General features: G+C 32.9%; 1 protein-coding gene across 5 annotated transcripts in view; it reads right to left on the bottom strand.

Annotated features, from left to right (window-relative positions):
* The window catches only part of LOC114336805 (tyrosine-protein phosphatase 10D), a 365,560-nt gene that overhangs the window by 24,518 nt on the left and 323,713 nt on the right, over positions 1-17,329 (bottom strand). For all 5 annotated transcript variants that reach the window (XR_007698102.1, XR_007698103.1, XM_050650569.1 and 2 more), the window contains exons 12-17: positions 11,696-11,962; positions 6,602-6,911; positions 4,600-4,840; positions 2,253-2,439; positions 472-729; positions 240-388 (exon numbers count right to left, since the gene is read on the bottom strand). Coding sequence is in view for 3 of the 5 variants with exons in the window: in XM_050650569.1 (XP_050506526.1) it covers positions 240-388; positions 472-729; positions 2,253-2,439; positions 4,600-4,840; positions 6,602-6,911; positions 11,696-11,962 (1,412 nt within the window). In the remaining 2 variants the exon portion in view is untranslated. The remainder of the gene's footprint in view (positions 1-239; positions 389-471; positions 730-2,252; positions 2,440-4,599; positions 4,841-6,601; positions 6,912-11,695; positions 11,963-17,329) is intronic.

Here is a 17,329-nt window from a genome sequence, read left to right as displayed (position 1 = left end):
TGTCATTCTCTAGCATACTCTCGGGAACGTATTGATAATATGGGAGATGGTTGGTTTGGAGACGTCCCCGTTTGATAGATATCTCTTAATGTGTTATGTCATTCCTTATATTCAGTTGCAGTAAATGCCTGATAGCCCTCAGTAATATATTGGGTTTTTTTAGTTCCACATTTTGTTTCATTCAACGCTTCATTCCAGCTCTAAATTAACAAACTACTTAATGATTGTGTTTAACTTACCTACAGTGCACTACAATTGGCCGTTGATCGGGGGGTACCTTTTCTCTAAATGCTCTAACGAACCTAACCAATGTATGTGGTGGGTTCGGAACACCAAAGTCAGGCCAAGTACTAAAGTGGAAATGCCTAACAATTCTTTGAGTTTCGCCCTAAAAAGACAGAAGGTTTAGGCACTCAGCAACATGTTCACACCATTATGAAGATTGTAAATAAATAAAAATACTTCACTTACCCTACAAACCATAAACTCTGATACGTTCCAGTCAGCATATCGAGATTCATTTAGTATTTGAACAGAGATGTCGCCATAATACACTGGCATCGTGTCATAGGGCCAATAATGATCGCATTTTTCTCTACCCTTCTCGACACAACGAGTTAACATTATAATTGACCTAGAGTTTGATTCCCATACCATTCTCCAGAAATCATCTCGAGTGGAATGTAGAGGACCTTGTGTGACTATGAACTCTCTCGGAGAGTTATAACCCTACAATAAATGAAAAAATACTGTGAGATTTACACAAACATAATATGTATATTATTCGGTCCTGATGTTATAAAACCGATAATACCGACATCCCAACAATGTTGATAAGGAATTAATTACTTTTTAATGAATAAACACGACAATATTGATATAGTCGGTTCGATAAACTCAGACACAACTGGCTAGTGATTTTAGTAGGTAATTTTTTTGTTTTTGGCCAATTTTACCAAAATTTTCAAAATTACTAACTGTTTAGTAATTATTAACTATTTAGCAATTATTTGGTTGCCAATTTACCAAATTGGCAAAATTACTTACTAAAATCACTAGCCAGTTGTGTCTGAGTTTAGCGAATCGACTATATGTTATTTTAGTTCACCTTAGAAGGTAAAGGAGTACACATTTCGTTATTTCTACAACACAATGTTAATAAATTACTAACTCTTTAGTGTTTACGCCGCTACAGGATTGTTACGATTACACATACTGCTACTCGTCCTGCTTAATTTTTACTACAATTGTAGAATGCCTATTAGTAAGTATGCTCCGGTTTTCTTCTTCTTCTTCTTACTTCTTCTATGTAGGCTTTAAAGTATGTCTCTTATTCAATATTAGCCTCCTAAATTGTTTAAGTTATCGTACCATCGTTTTCTTGGTTTGCCAATACTTCTTCGTCCATTTGGTGACTTATCTCGTGCTATTCGTATTATCCTATCCTCTGCCATTCTACTAATGTGTTCGTTCCACTCCTGTTTTCGTTTTGTCACCCATCCATTTATGTCTTCTACATTGCATGATCTTCTTATGTTTTCGCTTCTCTCCCTCTCCAACAGACTTTTCCCTCATATTCGTCGGAATATTTTCATCTCTGTTGTTTCTAGTAGTCATCTCGTTTTAGATGTGTCAGGTCTTGTCTCCGAAGTGTATGTCAATATAGGTCTAATTGCTGCTTTATAGATTCTTGCTTTTGTGCCTTGTCTTAGGTGTTTGTTCTTCCAGATTGTGTCATTAAGAGATCCCGCCGCTTTACTTGCTTTTAAGCTTTGTTGACGTACTTCTTCTTCAACATCTCCATAACTGGTTATATATATTCCCAGATATCTAAAGCTTGCTTCCTTCTTTATTATTTTCCCATCAATTTCGATTTTATATCGTAGTGGGTATTTAGATGTTGTCATACATTTGGTTTTTTCTGCTGATATTATCATATTGTATTTCTTGGCTGTTATATTGAAGAGATGTGTGTTAATCTTTGGAGATCGTCTTCTGTCTCGGCGATTAATGCGGCGTCGCGCGTCATCTGCATAACATAATATTTGGATTTCTTTGTTCCCCATTCTGTAACCATGACCTTTACGTAATGCTTCTATTATGTCGTCCATTATTATATTAAAGAGCAGTAGGCTCAACAAGTCACCTTGTCTGACTCTTTTTGAAAATATTATAGGCTTCGGTAGGTGTATATAGATCAAAATTATACAAACGGTAATTGTACAAAATATGATGGAATGTGTATTACTTACCGGTACATAATTTGCATTGATATAATCAGAGCCTTCTTCATCATCAACGGGTTGAAGTTTAAATCGGGAATGATCATATGGTAAAATGTTCGTAAATCTATTCTTAGGTCTATTGCACGGTAAATCCGCAAATGTACAAGGTTGATCACGACCAACGAGTTTTAGTTCCTCAAATTCTTCACTAAACCTTAAAGTGTAGTAAAAAAATCGGCATTAGAACAAATTATATTCAGTTATTTCAAACAGTATTTGTTACTATTGCCAAATACTATTTGATATTACCAAATACTATTGACTGTAATACATCCAACTCCCACAGAAATCTGGAAGCACGTTGCCACTAGCGCCACTGCCAGCTTGAGTTGAACTACGTTTTGACAACGTAAAATTTGACGTAAACATTTAAATTTAATTTTATAAATTTCTGAACAACGAGCTAATAGGGAACTTGCACATTTTTTTTATTAGATAATAATGTTCAGTTTTGTTTAAAAATGAGATTTCCAAAATTTCACGCTTCAAAAACTCGTAATAACTTAGAAATACATATTTAAAGTCTTCTGCGCTATAAAGTAGTTCAAACGGCCCGTGACGTCACATAGTTTTGCATTAGTTTTTATTATGGATATATTTCGCTGTGTCTAGGTACACGATAACGTGTACGCAAATAAAAAAGTTAAATAGACGCGAATTAAACTTCATCAAGCCAGTGACGTCATTATTTAGCTTGCGCAGTGACTATATATTTTGGTACATGCTATTTTGATATGTTTAGTGTTTGTTTGATAGAAACATATTTGTTAAGGGAAGGGAAGCAGAACTATTCAGATGTTTCAAACTTAATTGTAATAAATCAATGTATATATAAAAGTATATATTTAGGTTAGCAAAATAATTATATGTATTTAGTTTACATGACATGTAGGTACAAAATATTGTTAAAATAATTTTTATACGTAAGTGAATTATTATAATCAACTATTCTAAATGCAAAATAAGCCACAATTTAACTAAAAAAATATTTTATTAACGTTTAAATGTCCAAATCGGATGTCATTGTCAAAATACAAAAATTAGTCAAATTAAATAAATTATTAGAAAAAATTTTTTACTAAGCAACAACATTTTTGTTTAATTTAATATTTTGTATTTTGACAACGACATCCGGTTTAGAAGTCGAAACGTTAATAAAATCAATTTTTTAGTTAAATTGTGGCTTAGTTCTCATTTAGAATAGTTGATTACAAAAATGCCACAAGGATAATAGCTTCAGAACAAGTTAATTATTATTGTGAAAGCTTTAGGTCTTCCTTTTATTTTAATCTTTTACGGTAATACTATTTCATTTATAACTAAAAATATATATATTAATTTATAGTCTCTTATCTTTTTCGTACTGTTTTAAAATGTTCTTAAACCCATTAAAAGAACTAAATAATTGTCCACACTCCGTAGTTAATTTAAAAACAAACACTAAACAAATAAAAAATAAGAAATCACTGACACTCTAACTTTTTTATTTGCGTACACGTTAGCGTATACCTAGACACAACCTTATATTTAGGTATATTCTTCTTCTCCTTCTTTAGTTTATTGGCCTTCACCTACTTGGGTATTTGGCAAGCTCATCGTCGTGGAATAAGTCAAAAATATTTATATTCTAATGACATTTATCGTATATCATTGTAATAATATATACCAGTTTGTTAAAATTGTAGTTTTATACTGTTTTTGAAGGAAAGGAACGAAGGTTTACTATTGAAAATAAAACCATTTTGTACAAATTTTCTATAAATAGGTCTAACGATCAAAAACACTTGTAACGTCACATAAATGTATTTTCTACTAACGTTTATAACGTCTAATTTAAAATTCTGTTTACTTTATTGGAAAAATGTAAATGTAAAACCAAGTGACGTCACGACGCGTTTTGGACCACCTGTTTTAATTTGAATTTTTTATCGTCTTTAGGGGCCAAACGAAAGACAAACAAAACTTTTTTATCTTTGATACATGTTTTAAATTATGTTCTGTTGTGATTTATAACATTTTTTTCGAATTTAAAAATTTATGCAAGTTCCCTATTTTGCTAAATTAAATTAGAATGAAAATAGTTCAAATACTTATACAAAAACAATAATAACGCAATTTTATAAATGTAAGGTTAGATTGCTCTGGTTATCCTACTCATACCGCTAGAAGGCGCTATTTTTTTGCTTCCTCAAAATTAATCGGAAATGTCAAGAGTTGTATGTATTACAGTCAGTAGTATTTGGTATTACTACTATTACTACCAAGTATTAAATAACTTTGTGAGCCTGATAATAAAATAAATTATGGTACTAACCTAAAATCTGAATCAGCGGACATAATCCTATAGTGATTAGAGAAATTTTCAATCCGCACAGGTCTACTAGTTTCTATAACGGAATCCGGCAAGGACATAGAAGTATCATTAACTCTAGCTTCCGAAGCCTTCCTCTTACCAGCTGCTCTTCTTTTTCTAATAAAAATGACAGTGATGAAAAGTAGAGCGATGAAAATTATGGGAATGATAACTCCAAGAACTATGGGAGTATTATCTTGATCTGCAAAGAAAATGTTAAGATGAGTCATGATTGGTTTATATCAAATGTGTAAAACATGTAAGAAAAACAATTTGGTCTTATTACTTACTCAATCGAAATAACCCTAAGCAGCATGAAAAATAAAAATTTTATTATTTAAAATCGCCATTATCCAAAATTTACTAAAATTTCTACATTTTCAAGAACTTACTAGATGCACTTTTTATGCTTGATAATGCTCGGCAGCACACAGCCATGATAACAGTGCAATACTTTACATATAACACGTTTAGAATAGAACATTGGGCTTATGGAGATCAGTGTTGCCAACTCTCACGCACGTGTTGCTACTAGACTGTCGATATATGATTCATTCAAATCAGAGCCGTATTCAGCACTGTGTAGATGTAGTTTACACAGTTAGTTAGTTAACTTGATTTCACTAATAAACAGATAAGTATAGTTGAATACAAAATAATGCATTATAAATACTTGTTTCTTTATTAGACAGATATAGATATGTAATTATTATGGTCTGATAAAAATGTTATATTTTACTATTGTTTAACATTACAGGTGTATGAAAGCTTTTGATAATATGTAACTAAAAGATTAAAAAGCTTTAATTTTATTTTCATGTAAATAACAACAATTACTCACATAAAAATTTTTTCTTGTATACAGGCTTGTATACAGGAGTCGCCACTAAAGGGACGGAAGATTACAGTGAAAGAGTAAAAAATATGAAATTTTTGAAGTTATACTTCTTTACGATCGAGAGCGAAATTTTATAATGCCGGGCGCATGCGCACACAGACAGTATGTATTTCGTTGCTAATCTTTCAAGATATGTATGTATCAGCGCTGTCAGCGCAAATATGTCATATTATATCATATAAAAGGATATATTAGTGTTCTTAGTAAATTTATTATTTATTATAATTTTTGTGTCTTTGGATTTGTCTTCCTCGGGAATAAGATATTTTATAATAATAGTAAGTATATTTAAAGTATTTTTGTATACTTCACTTGGTCAGTATGTATGAGAAATATTGTAACCTGTCAAAGCAAAGGGAATATAGCTCAGTGGTAGAGCGTGTGACCGGAGGTCGAGACGATTCATATTATTTTTTTTATATTTTTGGTATAATTTTAATAATTTTTTTTTAAAGTGATAGGTAAATAAAGTTAGTTTAATATTTAAATAAAATACAAATAACCTGTTAAGTATATTAATTTCGTTGAAATCATAATAATAGAAGTATAACTTCTTACGTGCGTACAAAGTACACACACATTCTTTTTTTTTAATTATTAGTTTGTAAGTTGATAAAAGCTACATTTTAAAATTATTTTGAAATAAATAGGGTATCCCAATAAATTGCGACGTATCAAAGTTATATTTTTTCTTCTTAGTCTTCTTCTTCTTTCACTTTATAAGCAATCCAGGCTTGTTCATTGGCGGATTGATACCTCTATGGAAGGTTGTCAATTTATTATTTACGCGATCGGCCAATATTTCATAATTTTGAATTAAAAAATAGTTTAATCGAAATTAAACAAAAATTGGAATTATTTTTTGTTACATTAGTCATTATTTTGGAATTTGTTTCTTATTTTATGGTTTGTTATTGAACGTACAATAAAAATAAATGATTGAAATTGAAGTTTTTCTTATACTTCTTATTTAATTTAAAATAAACTTAGTGGGCGGTTACTTTGGCGGGTCAGCGTATATGAAGCGGCAGATGTTGTGTTCAGAATTCTTACTAGTACTCTTACCTGTTTGAATAGGAAAGCTATAGCTTGTATCACTAAACTTGTCCGGTGCTGTAAATGCTCTAATTTTCACTTTATAAGTAGCTCCCGATTTAAGAGGCCCATTGCAGTACCCCAGTTGGCGTATATCACATGATTCACTACCAATCGTAAAATCTTCTACTAGAGAACTATTCACGAAGGGATAGTATGGTTCCATGACTTGGTACGGAGGCCACACTGAATATGCTTGAACGTCTCTCCAACTTGGCATTTCTAGACCTGAAGCATTTTTAGAATCGTCTTCAGCTACTATAATAGCATATGCTGTAACCTGTAATTGATACACGATAAATAAATTATTCGTTTTATGAAACAGCTTGTCCAAAATTGGACAAATATGAAAATTACAAATAACTTAGTCCACATTATGAGCAAAAAGAAGTAAATTTGTTACCCAATAAACTCAAAGTAATAATATATCAAACAATTTTTAAAATGATGCGCTAAAAACAGAAAAAATAACAAAGGAGGGAAAGTATAAATTTTATGGATTTAAAATTAAAGTTTAAGATAAAATTAAACTAGTATCGTTGTGACTATACGTGGGATAATGAAATCTGTCTACTTATTACTGAATTGGGAATATTTTTTACAAAACACCACAAGCCAATATAATCAACTCTCCCTCCTACGATTAACTTAAAAGAGATTGGAACTATGCTTACTCAGGTAGATGCGGTCTGTAAGGAAGTTAGAAGAAAAAATAAAGTTAGAAGAAAGACACAATACATGATAAATCTGATGCCAAATCAAAAACTAAAAGTCGACTTTTATTCGACTAAAAATAACAAGTACTTTTAGTATCTAAAAGTAGCATGGGCCGCATATGGAGCTCTAACACCTTGCCATCTTCCAGAGCAACTTTCCAAATTATTTGAAAAAGAAAAAGAACATTCCTTCTATCGGCATGTAAGTAAAAACTTATGTACACATATAATATTGACATAATTGTTATATATTTTGTACCAGTCGCAGTCGTTTTGTAACCCTAATATTGGTTATTGTAATTTCAGGATTTAATTTTGCCGTATCGCAGATCTGAGGATGCTTAGTAAATTATATTCTCCAGCGGAAATTCTCGGACTAATAGAGGACAAGATTGATGTTTTGGTAGAGTTTGGTAGAGTGTCCAATAAAGAATAATGCCAAGAGTTGCTTTGACTATCGTGTGCTATCATACAATAAGTTTGGTGAGCCACGCACTGAAAATCCTGTTAAAAGTGATTCATTCAGTTTTTGATAGGGTTAGACATGACCAACTGATTGAAGCATTAGAAAAAAATACGTCAGAGATATAAAAATAATTTCAAACTTATACTATGGCCAAAAAGCAGTAGTGAGAATAGAATACATAACATCAGCAGAAATATAAATACAAAGAGGTGTTCGACAAGGGCGTATACTTTCACCAATATTATTTAATATATACTCGGAAGAGATATTAAGTAAGGCAATGGATGAACAAAACGTAGGCATTAGAATTAATGGCATATCATAAATAACCTGTGATACGCTGATCTCTGATGATACAGTTCTTTTAGCCGAACCACATTAAGACCTACAAATATTGCTTAATAAAGTGACTATGGACTATCGCTCAACATAAAGAAGACGAAATATATACAGGGTGGGGCATTCGTGTGACAAAGTCCAATTACTCGTTTTTCGTAAGAGTACGAAAAAAAGTTATTTGGGTAAAAGTTGGGGCACACATAGTACCATAATTTAAAAATATTTTCAAATATACAGGGACGTGCCTATCGACAGGGTGGCACAAACTTATGTTTTTTTAAATGGAACACCCTGTATATTTTTACATTTTAGGATTCTTCTCAATGTTGACTTTCTTAAAATATATGGTTTTGTAATATTATACGAGGTAGTTTAAAAGTTAATTACGTTTTTTTGTTAATTTCGTAGCAACATCTACACCCTGCAGTATTGTAGTGATTTGACATCAAATTTTATATTTATACTCAAACGATTTTTAATATAGTCTACTACTGTTAATCATTAACAGTATAGCGAAATGTTTAATTTTAGTATACAGGGTGGGTCGAAACTCGGAATGAGTATTTTCTGAGTTTTCTTAAATGGAACACCCTGTATTTTAGTATTGTAATGAAATGAAATTTTATGGTACTTTTTTATTTCTTAAGCATTTCCTATACCTAAGTGCTTTAATTTGTAAGTTATTCATGATTCTTTAAGCCAAACATTAATTGCAACAAAAATTACGTGAAATTTTATTAGGATCCTTAATTTATTAATATTGGATGAGATATCCAAATACTTCGTAGTTAAGGTTGTTGGTGCTTAAAATATTAATCAAACATACAAAATTCTCCCTAGTTGGCTATGACACAAAATTTTCTTAAACATTTGACAATATAGTTCCAGTCGATTTGTTACCATTACTAATATTAATTTTTCTAATGAGGAACTGAATAAAATGGCTTTGTGCTAGGAGAGTATAACAAAAATGAGCTACTTGCAATAAAAATTTATCATCAGCGATTTCCTGATAGACGACAACCAAAATAAGAAACTTTTGAAAGTATACTAAAAGGGTTTCAACAGACTAGATACTTAGATTGTAAGAACGGTTGTACTAATATGCAGATCCCCAGTGACAGTGACATTAAGAATTACATTTAATTCCTGTTTTCTTCACTTACAATAGATTTTGTTCGATCAGATTTATCATAATCTAAATGTCTAGTCCGTTGAAACCGTTCTAGTATATTTTTAAACGTTTCTCTTCTTAACTGTCGTCTATCAGGGAATTCCTGATGAAAAATTCTTATTGCTAGTAGCACATTTGGGTTATACTCCATTAGCACAAAAATCTTATCAGTTCCTCATTAGAAAAATTCATATTAGTAATGGTAACAAAGCAACTGGGACTATAAAAATAGTATAATGTCAAATTTCTAAGGAAATTTAGTGTCATAGCCGACTAGGTAGAATATTGTATGTTTTTATTAATATTTTGCGCACCAACAATCTTAACTACGAATTTATTTGGATATCTCATCCAATATTAATAAATTAAGGATGAGGCTAGATAATGATGTATTTTTTTTTCGAAAAATTATTTTTTATTGAATATTTTCACGGCCACCTAATAAAATTTCACGTAATTTTTGTTGCAATTAATGTTTGGCTTAAATAATCACGAATAACTTACAAATTAAAGCACTTAGGTATAGGGAATGCTTAGGAAATAAAAAAGTACCATAAAATATCATTTCATTACAATACTAAAATACAGGGTATTCCATTTAAGAAAATTAAGAAAATACTCATTCCGAGTTGCGACCAACCCTGTATTCTAAAATTTTACATTTCGCTATACTGTTAATGTTTAACAATAGTAGACTATATTAGAAATCGTTTGAACATAAAATAAAAATTTGATGTTAAATCACTACAATTCTACAGGGTGTAAATGTTGCTACGAAATTAACAAAAAAACGTAATTATCTTTTAAACTACCTCGTATAATATTACAATACCATATATTTTAAGAATATAAACATTAAGGAAAATCAAAAACTGTAAAAATATACAGGGTGTTCCATTTAAAAAAACATAAGTTTCTGTCACCCTGTCAATACGCACGCCCCTGTATATATGAAAATATTTTTAAATTATGGTCCTATCAGTGCCCCAACTTTTATCTAAATAACTTTTTTTCGTATCTCTTACGACAAACGAGTAATTGGACTTTGTCATACTAATGCCCCAGCCTGCAAGACAACTCAGGACATTCGTGACATATGTAGGTACAGAATGAGCCTAATGAAAGAGTAAGAGAATTCAAATACCTAGGTACAACCATTAATGAAAACAATGACAGCTCTCAAGAAATACGAATCAGAATCGAACAGGCCAAAATCACATTTACAAGAATAAAGAGGCTTCTCTGCTGTCGCGACTTAAACCTTGAGTTAAAAATACGACTGTTGAGGTGCTGTTTGAATTCCCATAAATTAATTTGGTTGTGTGAATAGTTCGAAATCATATCCCTTTTACCCATGTCGACACCCGTGTTCCTTTCTACCACCACCGTATCGAAAGTATTACATATCGCGGTGGCGACGTTTGGGGTTCGGGGTACCACTTGAAACCAGAAATTCTTTCCCCATGCGATAAGGAAGATAGACGCATTCAGCCCAGAAGTGTGCACACACAGTTGTTCGTTGGTTCCCTCATATTTCGAATTCGACAAGTTGTCAGTAAGTGGTTTTAATTATCTTTTATATGTTATTACCTATATATTTCCTTTGTTTTCGTTTTGAATTATTTACCGACCAATTTGAATCTGTGTATATTATATTACGCTTGCGGAAAAAACAGCACCCATCTCACCAATTGGCCGTAGAAGGTAAAATTGATTAGTAGGTATTGTAATTAGTGTTTGTTGTTTTTTTTTTTATTTTATTAATTGTTTCGTTCAATACCTGCTATTGGTAAACACACAGGTGCTATGTGCTATCCGTATTATACTACGGGATGGAAGCGTGGACACTGAAGAAAGTGGACGTGAGGAGATTGGAGGCATTCGAGATGTGGATGTACCGAAGAGTGCTGAAGATCTAATGAGTAGATAGAATAACTAACGTAGAAGTAATGTGACGTATGTATAAGGGAAAGAGAGGTACTGCTAACAATTAAGAGAATAAAACTGAGATATCTGGAATATGTGACGAGAGGAAATAAATACCTAATACTCCAGGTCATTATGCAAGGAAAAATCCAGGGAAAGATTCTTATTAAGGAGACAACTCATGGTTGAAGAACCTTAGGGAATGGTTTGGATGTAATAACAACGAAGCTTGAGAGCCGCGGTCTCAAAAGTAAAAATCGTTTTGATAATTGCCAACCTTCGAAGCGGAGACGGCACCTAGAGAAGAAGTAAATTATAGTATACGAAACGGGTCGTCCGTGGTAGAATACATTGACTGTAAGTCTTTTCATTTATTTCTCTTTACCTAAATTGAAATGTACTCATATAGGCAACATATTCAACTTTAAAGAATGAACACTTACCGGTCCATGAATATCACTGAAATAATTCTTTCTGAATCGTATCTGGATGGACGTGGGACTCTTGCACACTTCAGTTGGCACTACTTGGGGCTGCGGCACGGGAGGTGCGGTTATAGGCATTTTTTCCGTCCATTCGGTTTCTGGGCCAAAACCTACTCTTGTTTCAGCTTGTATTTTAAAAACATAAGTTTTTCCTGGTTCTAACGGTTTTATAGTTCCTCTAAACTCGTTGGGTCCAAAATCTTGAGAAGTCGTGTGAGTTTCTCCCTAAAATATTTATATGTACAGGTATAAATATTATATCAAATTTGGATTAAAAATAGTTTTCTGAATGTACACTAAGCATCAAAATTAACGCACCACCTTAAAAATGGGACATGGCCGTTCTTAGTTGGTGGAGCGATTTGTCTGGTTAATTCCGATAACGAACGAGACTCTAGCCTGCTAACTAGGCGTATTTCGACATCCCAAAGGCCCGTCGGTGGAGTTTCCTGCTCTTGCTGCACGCGGTTTTTACTGTCGGCGTACACACAATTCTTCTTAGAGGGACAGGCGGCTTCTAGCCGCACGAGATTGAGCAATAACAGGTCTGTGATGCCCTTAGATGTTCTGGGCCGCACGCGCGCTACACTGAAGGAATCAGCGTGTCCTCCCTGGCAGAGCTGTCCGGGTAACCCGCTGAACCTCCTTCGTGCTAGGGATTGGGCTTGCAATTGTTCCCCATGAACGAGGAATTCCCAGTAAGCGCGAGTCATAAGCTCGCGTTGATTACGTCCCTGCCCTTTGTACACACCGCCCGTCGCTACTACCGATTGACATTAAATGGATGACTTAAAAATGGGACATTTTTGATGTCTCGTATTTCCTAAACCTGTTGTCCGATTTGAGTGACTTTTTTAGTATATTATAGCTTTATTCTTCAAGAATATCGGTGTAATAATATAATTGCTAAAGAGGTAAGCGTCACTGTATACCGGGTGTAACAACGATAGTGTGTTTTCTCCTCAAAGTTTGGAACACCCTGTAGAATATTCTAGCGTATATAAAATATTGAAATTAAAACTCAACTATAGCCTTATGCTTTCTTAACATTTTGGTTTTTGATTATGAAAAAATAATGACCATTTGCTTAACAAACATACTCGTATATGTCCACAAATGCTTCGTTTCCGAGATACGGGATGTTGAATTTTTTCTTACAAACTGACGATTTATTTATTGCTTTAAAACCAGTTGAGATATGCAAATGAAATTTGGTAGGTTTTAAGAGGTAGTTATTGCGTATGTTTTGACATACAATTAAGAATTTTATATTCACCATTGGCGTGCATACGGGATGTATCTAAAATGTTTATACCCGTATGCACGCCAATGGTGAATATAAAATTCTTAATTGTATGTCAAAAAATGCGCAATAACTACCTCTTAAAAACTACCAAATTTCATTTGCATATATCAACCAGTTTTAGAGCAATAAATAAATCGTCAGTTTGTAAGAAAAAATTCAACATCCCGTATCTCGGAAACAGAGCATTTGCGGACATATGTTTATAAAGCAAACGGTCATTATTTTTTCATTCAGAATTACCCCTTAAAGTTTGTCGCATTTATTTAGAAACACCCTGTATTGATGAATAACATTGCTAGTTGTTAAAGTACCTAACTTTTTTATTATCTCACATAAGCGAATGAAGTAAAAAAGCATAATGTTAAGAAATTCGTAGGCTACAGTTGAGTTTTAATTTCAATATCTTATATACGCTAGAATATTCCACAGGGTGTTCCAAACTTTGAGGAAAAAAACACTACCATTTTTACACCCGGTATACAATGGCACTTACTTCTTTAGTAATAATATTATTACATCGATATTCTTGAAGAATAAGGCTATAATCTACTAAAAAAATCACTAAAATCGGACAACAAGTTTAGAAAATACGAGATATCAAAAATGTTCCATTTTTAAGGTGGTGCGTTAATGTTGATGCTTAGTGTATATTTCTATTTATATTTTCAAACATTTTAATAGTAGTAAATCTGTGATACTGATTAATGATTGTATAAAATAAAGAATGGAAGGAGATTTAGAGCAGTGATGAAATGTTTTAGAAGGACTATAAAGCGACTTTTCTTCGAATATGAGTCTTCGTTGAAGAGTCGTTCATTCTAATAAGAAGCCTGTAGGATTATGAAATTGCAAAGTTAACTTTCTATATCTAGAATTTAGGGCATCACTGAGGAGTTAACATCAAAATCATCATCATCGACTGTTCTAGAATCAACTTTCATTCCTTCTTATCTTTCGCCTTGGTTTTCCAATTTCATACTCTTAACACTCGTAAGTTGTCTTTCACCTGGTCCTTAAATCGTGCTCTGGGTCTGCCTCCTTTCCTTACTCCTCATTTATAACCAAAGACCTCATCCGGTCTTTGGGTTATAAATGTGTTTCGAAGTCTCCATCTCGTCCATCCTCTCTAAGTAGCCTAGGCATTGTAGCCTGTTTATTTTGATGGACCTACTAATACTAGGTTCACTATAAAGGCGTAAAGCCCAAAATTATTGCGCCTACGGCATAATCCGTTTTCATGAATGCTTTTATAAATATGTCTGAGGATTTTACGTTCAACATAGCCTAAACGTCCTTCATCACTTTTTGTCATCATCCACATTTCTGACGCGTACGTGAGGACGGGCTTGATTAGAGTTCTGTATATGTATCAATATTTTCGTTCTTTTTGTAACTATGTTTGATGTTAAAAGTTTCTTTAATTCATAGTACCTACGCTGTATTTGCTAGATATGGGTCTACCCCAAAATCCCGACAGCCAAAATCCCGACAGCCACAATCCCGACGGCCAAAATCCCGACACGCCAGAATCCCGACAGGCCAAAATCCCGACAGGCCAGAATCCCGACAGGTTTGATAAGTTTCTTTTTAACATATAATTACATTTATTTCTCGAGAAGCTCTCTTCGGTTTGAATGTTCTTACACAAAGATGCCTAGACGTTAATCAAGAAGTACATGCATGTTTTATCGATTTTGAAAAAGCGTTTGACAGAGTACGCCACGATAGGCTAAGAGACATTCTTGAAAGAAAAGACATAGATAATAAAGATCTGCGAATAATTCTCAACTTATATTGGAATCAGAAAGCTAACATCAAAATAGAAAACGAGATATCAAAAGCAATAGAAATACGTAGAGGAGTAAGACAGGGATGCATTTTGTCACCACTGCTATTTAATGTATATAGTGAAAGCATCTGCCAGGAAGCCCTTTGCAAGCAAATGAAGGAATCGTAATCAATGGAGAGGTTGTAAATAATATTCGATACGCAGACGACACTGTAATAGTTGCAAGAACAGTAGAAGAATTACAACGATTACTTACAAACATAAATATTGCTTGCAACAATTATGGCATAAACATTAATATCAAAAAAACCAAGTATATGGTCTTCAGTAAAATCATGACACAACCAGCACATATTAGTATAAACGGCATTCAAATTGAAAAAGTATCAAGTTATAAATACTTGGGAACTTTAATAAACGAAACTGGAGACCAAAACAATGAAATAAAAAGACGTATCGAAATTGCCAGGGCCACCTTCATAAAGATGAGAAAATTCTTCTGCAACAGAGATATAAGCATCCCTCTACGATTAAGAATGCTAAGTGGCTACGTATTTAACACGCTATTATACGGTGTAGAGGCCTGGACTCTCAAACAGAACAACATAAAAAATATTGAAAGTTTCGAGATGTGGTGCTACCGTCGAATGCTGACGATAAGTTGGGTTGAAAGAATCACAAATCTTGAAGTAATACGAAGGATAGGAAGAGACCCAGAAATTTTATTAACGATAAAACGAAGAAAACTCGAGTATTTGGGTCACCTGATGAGAGGTCATAAATACGCATTACTTCAAAATATAATGCAAGGAAAAATAGAAGGAAAACGGAATCCAGGCCGTAGAAGAATGTCGTGGATGCGGAATTTGAGAGAGTGGTTTGGCTGCACCACTAATGAACTTTTTAGGTCAGCTGTAAACAAAGTCAGGGTAGCCTTGATGATTTCCAATCTCCGATAGGAGTGGCACAAGAAGAAGAAGAAGACATTTATTTCTTGTTTTTTGTTTATGGCCATCTGTTTTTTATTTTTTGTTACTAAACAAAAGTATTGTGTGTTAAAAGTATTAAACAAAAGTCGGAATTTTTACTTATGCGAGGATTGTTGCATGTCGGGATTTTGGCCTGTCGGGATTCTGGCGTGTCGGGATTCTGGCGTGTCGGTGTTTTGGCCGTCGGGATTTTGGCTGTCGGGATTTTGGGCGGCACCGGCTAGATATATACGTCTGTTAATTTCTGAAGTTACTGTATTACTTTGGTTGATTTGTGAGCCGAGTTATACGAACTCTCTTACTTCTTCGAAAGTATACATCAAAAGTCTAGCTGCAATTGAAGGAATATTATTGAAAAATCAAAACAACGATAATTTCCAATTCAAAGTAATTCAAATAAGAGCAATAAAACAAAAAAATTGTAAATTGCAAGGATAAACGATGAGTATTCACTCTGTGAATACATAAATGGTTTTAAAATAAATTTTGAAACGAATCTTTTTTACTTTACAAGAAGAATTAAAAATTATTATTACATATTTATATAAATAATATACATTAATCAATAAAATTTAAATATTTCTTAAAAATAATAGTAAAATTCAACTTTTTATGGAAAAAATTAACTAATTGATTTTTTCGTGATTTTTTGATTTTCCAGGGATGTAAAAATAGCACAGTTCTTATTATTTCGAGCTACCGCAAAAATTTAAAAAAATCAAGCGTCTGCGTATCATAGAAACTGAGATATTGCGCTCGGTTTCTATGATACGCTCACTCCAATTTGAATTATCATTAAAAAAACGGAGCTCAGACATGCGATAGTTTCGAGTACTATCACTTTAATGGGCTATTCGCTGTGAGCTTCGCTGGTATCGCCAACTAGCGGATTACTAGTGCAACTTCGGTTGGAAATTCAAATGAATGATTTAATTCTTATCGTGTAATATTTACAACGCAAAGAAGTAATTAGATTGTAATCGATGATTAATATCAGTGAGTACAAAGTTTATCATTCATTATGATTATTTTTTTAACATTTTGCTTATCATTTTGACGTTGCTATTGACGCGAATAGTTTTCTTCTTTCCTACTTCCGATACTTTCACAATTATCCTATAGATGGCGCTTAGATTAATAGAATAATTATATTATAAAATGTTAAAAACCAAATTTCAGTATTTAACCGTAAGTATTAGCCCGATCAGGGAACACAAAATTTTACGAAAACCTCCAAAAAATAAAGGAAGGATGAAAATTTGGGAGTAGGTAGTTGAAATTGTCTATTATTATATAAGACAAAGTTTACAAGACTACATCCCCTCCATTTTACAAAAATTGGAAAATACGGGGTGAAAAATATTTTCTCGGGAATCAAAAAATATACGTTCAAAATAAGTTCGGAATTGGATAAAGTGACTAATTCTAAGCAACTTTTGTTCTATAGAGTTTTTTCCCAAGTCAATACTTTTCGAGTTATTTACGAGTGAATATATTCATTTTTAACG

The sequence above is a fragment of the Diabrotica virgifera genome, chromosome 5 (assembly GCF_917563875.1).
Source record: "Diabrotica virgifera virgifera chromosome 5, PGI_DIABVI_V3a".
NCBI lineage: Eukaryota > Metazoa > Arthropoda > Insecta > Coleoptera > Chrysomelidae > Diabrotica > Diabrotica virgifera.
This window is presented reverse-complemented; position numbering and strand designations above follow the sequence as displayed.